Below are 11175 nucleotides of genomic sequence, written 5' to 3' on the forward strand. Positions count from 1 at the left end.
GGTGCAACTTTTGTCCAATTCATGCGCGCATGCCGTAAACTGGGACATGTTAATGTATGATTAAGTTTATAGCAATTTGTGTGTGAGTGAAATTTCCACTCTGCAAAGGGCTCGCGTGGTCCAAGCCTTCTTATTCTAAAAGGATAGAATTCTCATTCAGTACAAATGTAGGTTGGAGGTAATGTTGACATTTATTGAAAACTCGGCTGATTTGAAGGAAAAAATCTGTTCAGTCTAAACATTAAGAGAACAAATTTTTCTTTAGATATTTCAAATCTTTCACAAAAACTTCACATTGTCTTGGTGTATTTTTGTAGGTATATTTCTGAAAGAAGAAAGCTTTTATTCAGCTACTTAGGATATACTTATTTCACAGAAAAATGTACGAGAAATTTGATACCATTGTTCGCTAAATCTTTCCGCAGAAACCCCGCACAAGTCCATCGAATCTTCGAGCAACTCGTCGGCAAAGCGTAAGCGTCTGCCGACGTCGGGGTCGCCGAGCCCGCTCAGCCACAAGCGGCACAAGTTCGAGCCGCGGCTGCGCGGGCGGCCCCCGCTGCGTAGCGCGCCGCTGCCCGCGCGCCTCGCCAGACATGACGTCACCAGCCACAGCTTCTGACTCACCAATGAAGCTGGCTAAGCCACTGTTTTGAGTCACCAATTAAGCTGGTCGAGTCGCTTAGCCACTGTTTCTGAGTCACCAATTAAGCTAGCCTAGCCGCTTAGCTACTACTTCTGAGTCATCCTAAAGTGATACCCGATTTCTTCGAGCACAGCTTCTAGATAACGTACGAACGATGCGGTTAACCGCGCGGTTTTAGCGCGCCGTCCCTCTTTAAAGTATCGCTTGAGAAAGAAACGGCGTGCGAAACCGCGCGATTAGCCGCTGAGCGCGTACGTAGCCTAAATTGCTACAGCGCTGGCCGAATCGCTCGTCAGGACTTTTGAGGAATACTTAGTCACGGCTTCTGATTCACTAACAAGCGCACTAGCCAAATCTTTCAACCACAGCTGCAGATTTGCAAGCGCGCTTGCTAAATCGCTCAACTAGCTCTTGAGTTGCTAGCTACTGCACTTTCCGAATTTCTCAACTACAGTTTCTCATTTACTAGCGCGCTTGCCGAATACTCTACTACTACTCCTAGTATATTTGATATAAAGTAGTAGTGGGCTGGGCAGAGACCTGCTTTTAGCGTGCTGAAGAGACCTACTAACAGTCTTTTATGCCCTCAAAATTACATCAGTACTGCAGAACAAACTTTATACTGATTGATTCCTAGAGTCTATTCAGTTCACGTTAACCCAAATGATCTCAACTATCTATCTCTCAATTTTATGCTGGTAAATTAATATGAGAAGATAAACAACTAAAAACTGAAACATAATTCTATGAACATTTTTGATAAATTCATTATGTAGCCGAGTTGTAAATCTTTGGTTTATTTTAGTCTTATTAAGTACCTACTTAGTTTATTAAGATTATTTATTATTCTAAAGAATTCGTTGTAAATAAATGCAGGATATTTTTGTTTAATCTAAAACTTATTAAAATTTTAAGTCAATAACAAAAGAAACAACAACAAAGCTATGCGAGGAATCCTAAAGCGCTTTTTTGTTTATTTAACGTGTTTGTTCCGAAACGATTGCGATCTCAAATACACGAATGAAACCAAAACCGTTTTATTCCGTAATGCGATGCAGATGGAGAATCGTATCTGCAGTTCCCGGGCGATATGTTCTCTATGGATATCTCATCGTACCTGCGGCGCGACAAACTGCCCCGATCCCGATCAGCCGATCGCGATATCGCGCGACATCGCCCGTGGATTCTCGAAAAATCTCCCTGGAACAAGACAGCGGAGTAATGACGCGTGATCTGACGATGCGATTGCAATTTTATTCAAAGTGGATTTTGTGAGCGTTTTTTCTGCGGATTACGTTCACATTTCATGCGTAGTCTTGACGGGTTGCTCAAAATTATGGAGTTCACGTGTATGTGGACGACTTGTGGGTTGGGTGAGGAGAGGGCGGGTGAAACTTACTTATATGCCAATCCTCCTAAAATTGGAGTTACCTCTTCACTATTAACTGCCATAGAACGTTTTGACAGTAATTTTTCATGATAATTTGTTCTTTTTTTTCACTTCGGTTTTTGTTATAACTTTTGTGATATTCTGAATAAATGTTTCTTCCAAATTTTGTATTTATTACCTTTCTTCGAAATGTAGGTGACAATTTAAATTAAGTGATTGACGATTTCTAATGCTGACCGAAACGGACCAGAGTTACGATTGATGTACAGTCAACCTCATAAATGAGTGATCACTTTTGTACTTTGTCATTTTAACGTCATTTGAAAAGCCACACGAAATCGTGTACGGACTGAAAGCGAAAAGGTACAAAAGTGATAACTTATTTATGACGTCGACTGTATCTATTATACACGTTATTTTTTAATGGGTGATCAGAAACCAATTTTTCTAATTCAGTAATTAGTGGCGATCACAAATAAGTAAGTCGCAATTACTAGTCGCAAAGTAATGCATGAAGCGGTGTATAATAGTTTATATGCTTACTCATATCAATCAATTTTTATCTCCGACAAAAAAGATAAGTAATATAAGTGTTACTTAGAATATAATATGGAAAATTACAATAAAATAAATAATAAAGAGACACTGTGTTGTATTGTGTATATTTTAAGCAAAATAGAAAACAAATACATGGAGTGGAGAAAGATTTGTAAGGACTCAGCTTATGTTATGCATATCCATGGGTGGCTGTGATTGCTTTCCATCAGATGACCCACCTGCTCGTTTTCCTCATATAAAAAAGGACAACACAATAGGAGGCCTTATCGCCAACAACAAGAATAACTGCCTACAACTGGTTCTAAGATAATATTGTAGGAAATACTTCAGAAGCAAATTTATGACCTCATTCGTTTCATAACTCATCACCACAGATATAGATTACACTAGATTACGCAAATGCATCTACTTCGCGTGTCTGAACCCCGACCAAACGTCGGGGTTGGACCCATACAAAGACTGACCGCTAACTGACTAATCATGACTAGTGACTGACTCGAGCCCCACGGCGCGGGCGGGCGGCGCATTTGAATCGATTTTGAGCGGACATCGGCGATTTCACATCGCTAATTCGCTCTTGAGACGTCCCAGTAGATATAAAAAAGGGACACGGTTGGTTTTCACACAGATTGAGGTGTTTGCGTTATCTAGTGTAATCTATATCTGTGCTCATCACTTTAGCTACAACTACACGATAATCATTCGTGTTCACGTGCCTGCACCCCCTCCCCATCCCCCCCCATAAACCATCGCCGCGACCGCAGCCTGTCCGAGCCGACCGCGCCGGCCGTGACGGCGACGATCGCTGCGGTTGCCACCAAATGACCGTTTAATCAGCGTTGACGTTTCAGCAATGCAAATTGGAGCCGTCCAGCCCCATTTAGACGATGCAAGAACTTGCATGCGAGTTTCGTTACATTGCGGAATATTGAGGGACACTGAATTTAGTTGATCAAACGTGAAACCTTACTTTAACGGTAATTTAGAAATTGATATCACAGCTTCAAGGGACCGTAGACTTGAGTAGCTTATGGTTTTAATTTCAACTCGATATCTCCACGCGTTTCCTGAGATAAAGGGCTTTGACAAACCGACGGACGGACGGACATCAAAGTGATCCAATAAGGGTTCTGTCTTTTTGTTTGGAGGTACGCAACCCAAAAAGTATACGTCGTTGAGTTTCTTGACGGGTTCCTCTCAACAGAGGTTGTTTAAAACTGGTTTTAGATTTTTTTCACATTCATGAATGCTTTTTATTGCCTAAATTGAGTGCCGAGAGATAATTTCACTTTGACCTCGATTTTATTATTACTTAAATCGTTATTAATTTAACTTCAACCATCAATCACTCCAAACTCCACGACAGCAATTAGATTTAAGCTATTGTGCTGACGAACAGAAATTATTCAGATACTATTATTATAATAATGAACTTCTTAACTCAACGCAACTTTTGAAGGGGACAGATTTTTCAATAGAAAGTTAAATCCCAACCGTATTAAGGTTCTTGAAAAGTCGGCAGAAGTTTATTTTATTGTTATGGCTGTGGAAGGAAATGATTTAAAAGTTTTTGCATCGATTCGGCTGCCGTTATTGTGTCGCTCTGTCTGGAGACATAATCTGTGCCGCGTTTTAGAATACGGCGGAGCCATCTCGCGAGTGTGGTCAAAGGCAACAGGAACCTATACTTGTTTAGGTGGGTATTTAACTACTCGTAAATGTAAACAAAACAACGTCAGTTGGTGTCTTAAATAATGAAAAACCTCCATTAAACTATCTAAACATTAGGTTAGTTCCAATGGGGTGCTGAAAGTTTCTCGATGAGGGCTACAGCATAGATGTCGCTAGTGTCGCTGCTTAAGTGACTAAATAAGAAAACAAACAAGCTGAGATATGTGATGCATAGTAGAAATTCGTGTCTGTATCACTGTCCAGTGGTGGTGTGGTGGTATAGCACGTGGCACGGAATGCCGAGGACCTGGGTTCGATTCTCAGCGCTGGTCTTATTTTTCTGGTTTTTCTATGCATCTATATTTCAGTTTGTATTTTCGATATGGGTTTTACGGGATGACCGTAAAATTAACAAAAAAAAAATGGAATTGAAATAAAAAATACAAAAAGATTCCAAAAAAAAACAATCTTTATCTAAACATTTACATGTTGTATTGAAATACCTAGTCTAGTTTGTATTACAATGATAGATAAGTAAAATGCTTAAAATTCTTTTTTCACAACATTAAATTATGATACAAATAATTATATTGTCACTCCACATAATACCTGACAATGTCACGTAGCTGAAAAAGAGCCCTGCGATATTTATTCCTATTTTTATTTTAATCACTTTAAAACACTTGTAGAGCTGTGTTACCCCGATGAGTCCTCTCGTGTCGCCGGCTGCCGCGAGAAATGACGATTGATTGCGCGATGACGCGCGGTAATGACGCCAATCAAATCTGTTTACGGGGAATGAGAGCTTCACGCCGCGGTTACGTAACGATACACGACGTGTAAGGGACGTAGGGGAAAGAATTTGGCGGCGATTCAGAGAAGCAGATGATTGGGTTAGTTTGAGCACTGGTGTGGTTTCTTATCGGATTTTTTATTTTGTAGTCATGCCTTTGAACATCGATAATTTTTGCCGAAAATTTCCACTTGAAGCTATATTTGTCTCATCTTATTGCTTAGATATAAACAGTCTTTTATTCTGAATTTAATTATATATAGTTATATGTCGAGATTAAAACATTTGAGTCAACGTTTGTTTTGTTTTAACGTACCTACAGTATGTGCTACATTTTAATAAAAACACATGTGCATTCGGTAGAAACAGCTTCGAGTAAGAGGCTAATAGGCGAATACAGTTGGGCTGGGCTGCTTTCGGAAAACTTAGGCATATCTTGTCGTCAGATATCCCTCAGTGCCTAAAAACGAATGTCTTCAACCAGTGCGTCCTACCAGTTTTAACCTACGGAGCCGAAACGTGGACCTTGACTGCGGGGCTAATCCACAAATTCAAGGTCGCTCAGCGAGCTATGGAGGGAGCAATGCTAGGGGTTTCTTTGAAGGATAAAAACATAAATATTGTACACCATGCATGTGGTAGATTACGGTCATGTTCTGAATTATCAATTTAACTATATTTTGTACCCGTTATCACAATAAATATATTATGATTATTATGATTATGATAAAATCCGAAATCACATTATCCGACAAAGAACGAAAGTCACCGACGTTGCTTAGAGAATTAGTTCGCTGAAGTGGCGTTGGGCTGGCCACGTCTGTCGCAGGAGGAGTAGACGAGTCCTCGAATGGAGACCACGGACGGGAAAACGTAGCGTAGGGCGTCCTGAGGCACGGTGGACGGACGACCTTAAGAGGGTCGCTGGCGGCGGATGGATGCGAAGGGCTGAAGACAGAGTGTTGTGGCGCGCCATGGAAGAGGCCTATGTCCAGCAGTGGACTGCTGTAGGCTGATGATGATGATGATGATGACATGTGCATTAATACTTGCAGTACTTGTTACGGGCTGTAGATACTGAGTAAGTACGTTTAATTATCTCCTGATATTTCAACGAATTTGCATGCATCGTGAATGCATGGTTAACATCTATCAGACAATATACATATACCCCTATCTTTAATTTTTCAACGTTTTCATGACCTACTAAATTATTCGTGTGACCTACCTATAACGGGAAGCAACTAACGCCTTTAGGAAATTGATTGCATAGTCTTTAGTTGATTGGCTTTCAAGTTATGTTTGTAAGGGTTAATTAGTTTATGTTTCGAACAAAAAATAAACAACTATACCAGCCGTTAATTGGGTATTTTAGAATTATCTCCACCTGGAATATATAAGTCCCACCACTGATCACATGCCGCATATAAGGAAGAGCTTGAGCTTATTTTAATTTGTGTCAAGAACCTCACATACTTAATCATGAAATTACTTCATATACCGGGTGTGGCCTGTAATATGAGCAAAAAATTAAAACATAGATCATACAACTCAAACTAAACAACATTTATAGTTCAGCGACTTTTTTAAATAATAAGTTTTTTTTAAATTTTTTATTACACTTTTAAAGTTTATTCGAAGACGCAATGTAAAGCAAAATGCTTGATGTTTGTAGCGTGACAGGCGACGTCAGTTGGGTTCCAGGATGGCGTACATTTATATCAATACATTCATTCATAGACGACCAGATGGCCTAGTGGTTAGAGAACCTGACTACGAAGCTTGAGGTCCCGGGTTCGATTCCCGTGTCGGGGCAGATATTTGTATGAAAAATACGAATGTTTGTTCTCGGGTCTTGGGTGTTTAATATGTATTTAAGTATGTATCTATCTATATAATTATATTTATCCGTTGCTTAGTACCCATAACACAAGCTTTGCTAAGCTTACTTTGGGACTAGGTCAATTGGTGTGAATTGTCCCGTGATATTTATTTATTTATTTAGTTAATTTATCAATATTTAATTTGTATGAAAACGGGAAATCTAAAGACTCCATTGTTTTTCAAAGTCGCTGAACTAATGTGGTTCAGTTTGACGAGTACGATCTATGTTTTCTTTAATTTTTTGCTCGTATTACAGGCGACACTCGGTATGTAACTTACATACGATCTAATATACTTAATAACTTTTAGTGTTATATAGAGTTACCCTACCCGTACTGACCTATCCAATTGGGCCACCCGGTGTACAGTCCTCTTAATAATATTTTTCTGACCTCAAAAAACTGCACATTTTTGCTATGAAATTGCTCATCTTATCATTTAGCCGCTAGGCGGTAATCGAGTTGACCTAGCATTGAATAGAAACTTCGCTCACCACAGCTCTAGGTCTACAATCGACTTGTCATGAGAGGCCTTAGATCAAACTATTGACTTCAAGTAATTCAAAACATTGGTATACTCACCAACTGTCTTTTTTGAAGTTAGTTTTATACATAATATATATTTACTAATACCATAACTATTCTGGCATGGCAAAAATATTCGTATATCAAGTTTATTTCTAACTCTGCTCTGGAAATTCAGATTTGTGTTGTTTCATGATAGAATCAAAAGTCACAGAAAAATGGTCAGTATGAATTATCATAAATAATCTAAATAATAAGCAACCTAGTTAAATTGAAAATACAAACTGAAATATAGATGCACAGAAAAACCAGAAAAATAAGACCATCACTGGGAATCGAACCCACGTGCTATACCGCTACACCACTGATGGTGACCATGGGTTCGATTCCCAGTGATGGTCTTATTTTTCTGGTTTTTCTGTGCATTATATTTCATAGTCAAAATACCACAAACGGGACTTATCACGCTATTATTGCACAAGTAATATTTACCTCGACGTTTCGTCACGAGTAGACACTCGTGACCACGGCAACTGTAACGTTGCCGAAACGTCGAGGTAAATATTACTTGTGCAATTATAGCGTGATAAGTCCCGTTTGTGGTATTTTGACTATGAGTGAGAATCACGAAAGTTTAAAACGTTATATCTATATTTCAGTTTGTATTTTCAATTTAGGTTTTACGGGATGACCGTAAAAGTAAAAATTTGGAATTGAAATAAAAAATACGATTCCAAAAAACAAATCTCATCCTAGTTAAGTTACGACTAATTATTACTTTTAGACCGAGCGATTATAAAAAACACAATCTGCTGTAAAAATAGTGTAGTGTGTGTGTCTTGATTCAGATATATCTTCTGAAAGACTCGGGTATTCAGTTATTTAATTAATACTCGTACATTGTATTATTCAGACACATCACTTGGGATTGCAAAAACCGGTGAAAACCAAAAACCGGTTAATAACCGCCTGGACTTATTCAAAACCGGTTAACCGGTTTTTAACCGGTTTTTTGCAAACTATTTGAAATTGAAGTAATAGACGGTAATTTTACTATTCTTGGTTGCTATTGGTGTTAACGGCGTATTTTTGAGATTTAAATAAGTATTTAAACATACTCTGTACTAATAGGGGAAGGTGGGTTACGATGGATCATTCGGTATCATTTTATGTGTATTACACGCATGCTCGTGAGTGGTTTCGACGTTGTTGCTCTTACTCTCCCCGCTTGCCAAACTAGTCATCGTCTCAGTATCGAAACGAGAGGTAATGTTGCAGTGCACCTAGCAAGTACAAAAGTATATTTTAAGTTCTATATAAATAAAATTACAGTACCTTCAAATGTTTAAGTTCACGCTGTGATTTCGGTGAATGAAGTTTTAACTCAAGTCTTTATTACAAGTAAAAACAAAGCTAACCCACTAATATAAAACCACAATACTAATAAAAATATCAGTTAAAATTAGTTTTTTCGGATGGAAAAGCGTGAAGTTGCAAAATGTTATGATAGTTTCATATCCATTATGCCATTGACTCTCACGAGATCAACTTTATCACCCGCAAAGCATCCCCAGACCATAACTGACCCTCCACCGTCCTTCACTGTTGGCATCACGCATAGTTTTGCCTTTCGTTCGCCTTCTTGTCGTCGAATGTATTTGACGACGTCTCCCCCCAAAAATTGCAATTTTGATTCGTCGTAAAATAAAACTTTAGAACACTGCTCAGGCGTCCAATCTTTGTTTTTTCGAGCCCATTACCCACCCCCTTTTACCCATATTCTGTTTACGTAACAAAGGTTTTTTTTGGCAGCAATACGACCATTATTAGGCCATAGTTTCACCACCATCGAAACTGATACTGGCTGATGGTGGCGTTGAGTTCTTCGCGAATTTCTGGAGCAGTTCGAGTTCGTTGGCGTTTGCTCTGGACGTAAATAAGTTTGTCTTCGCTTTTTGACGTGACTTGGCGTACCTGAATCAACTGGAATTAAGACCTCGTTTACGTTTCAAAGCACTCAATACAGCAGTTTTGGAAACCTTAATTTTTCAGCAAGTTTTCGTGTGACATAGAGACTACAATTGTTATTAGGTTTTTTGTTACAAGAGTTTCGACACTCAGATCGTCTGGGACCCATTTTAATAATTGCGGACTTATTAAATCTCATAGGAAATACAAAAAATATCGAAAATACAAACTGAGACATGGATGCACAGAAAAACCAGAAAAAGAGACCAGTTCTGGGAATCTAACCCAGGTCCTCAGCAATCCGTGCTGCGTGCTATAACCCCTACACCACCGCTGGACAGGAATCTAGACACGAATTTTTCCCATGCATACATATCTCAGGTTGCTTATTTCTACTACGCTACTTATGCAGCAGCACTAGCGACCATCTATGTTCCGCTCTCATCGAGAGACGTCACTTTCATCTCTTGTCTGGGTGAGCGGTTGGTTCCGAAGTTTTGTCCACTACACGAAGAAATACGAGTAGGTATGTATTCATGTTTTTTACAAATATAAATACGTTTAAACTCTATATTCGTAATTTTATAATCTGAAGAATATTCTGGGGTATTTATTTTAGGCAATTTACAGCTTTTTAAGGACTATTTACAATTCGGTTAATAACCGGCGAAAGTTATATAAAAAACCGGTTTTTAACCGAGGTCGAAAAGTCTCGGTTAACCGGTTTTTCGGTTAACCGGTTAACCGGTTTGCAAACCCTACCACATCACCCTTTTAAATTGGCCTTATTTACGTCTAATCTTCCTCATTACCAGCCTCGTGTAAACAAACCAAGTCCGACCAAGTGCCGTTAGTTACGTATTCAGTTCCGCTGGCCCTCGTTAATAATGCGCGGGCTATCGTTAGGCCAGCTAACTTCATTACCCGGGGATCCGTCTATTAACGGGGTTCTGATACAGCGTTACGTGGCGAGGTAAGTCATTCCCGGTCACAACCTCTCATTACCATCGCCGGGTAAAGCTCGAGAGCGGGCGAAATCAAACAGAATTAGTAGGGCTATTGGTTTATGTTTTAACCTGTCATTGGTTATTTGAATCACTAAAGATGTTTGTCAGAATTTCGACTCAACAAAAATAAGTTTTTGTTAATGCTCTTACTAACTACTAGGGTAGACCGGGGACAACTGAAACGATTTGGCTTTAATCGCCTGTAACTTTTTTATTTTTATGGTTAGAAAGACGTAGACCTAAATTATTTCAAGCTTAGTTATCTGGTTCCTAAATAAGATGAACTTGAAAGGTCTATCACCCATAGTTATTCGACCATAACGTAATAAAGACATTGGGGCAGAGTGGGTTCAATGCCACACATGACTGACAATTGAAAACACTACGTGGGTCAATTGAAACACCCTAATATCTTCGGCACAATTAAAGTAATTTTATCTGTTACAATCTTTTTCATCGCTACCATAGTATACAATGAGCTCATCAAAATTCCACATGCATAAAATAAATATTTTACAATTTATGACCTTCTGAACATCTCGATTAAAAAAACGCGCATAAAAAAATAAGTATAGGACTTTTAGCTGTCTTTGTTGCTGCTACCTTATACATTTAACTTAATCGAAGTAGTTATGATTCAATAGTTAACAAAACAATACAGAATTAAAGTGGAAAAAGCATATTCATTTTTCATACAAAAGTGCTTGTTTCAATTATAACAATGTTTCAATCAT

The 11175-nt window shown here is 38.7% G+C and overlaps 1 protein-coding gene across 2 annotated transcripts in view; it reads left to right on the forward strand.

The window, feature by feature from the left end:
* fs(1)Ya (female sterile (1) Young arrest) overlaps positions 1-11175 on the forward strand; it is a 37153-nt gene that overhangs the window by 23328 nt on the left and 2650 nt on the right. The window contains exon 8 of one of the 2 annotated variants that reach the window (XM_074089624.1): positions 426-2176. The exons of the other annotated variant lie outside the window; for it this stretch is intronic. Coding sequence (XP_073945725.1) covers positions 426-622 — 197 coding nt within the window. The 3' untranslated portion in view covers positions 623-2176. Of the gene's footprint in view, positions 1-425; positions 2177-11175 lie in introns of those variants that run through there. 2 annotated transcript variants of the gene reach the window in all.

The sequence above is a fragment of the Choristoneura fumiferana genome, chromosome 7 (assembly GCF_025370935.1).
Source record: "Choristoneura fumiferana chromosome 7, NRCan_CFum_1, whole genome shotgun sequence".
Taxonomy (NCBI): domain Eukaryota; kingdom Metazoa; phylum Arthropoda; class Insecta; order Lepidoptera; family Tortricidae; genus Choristoneura; species Choristoneura fumiferana.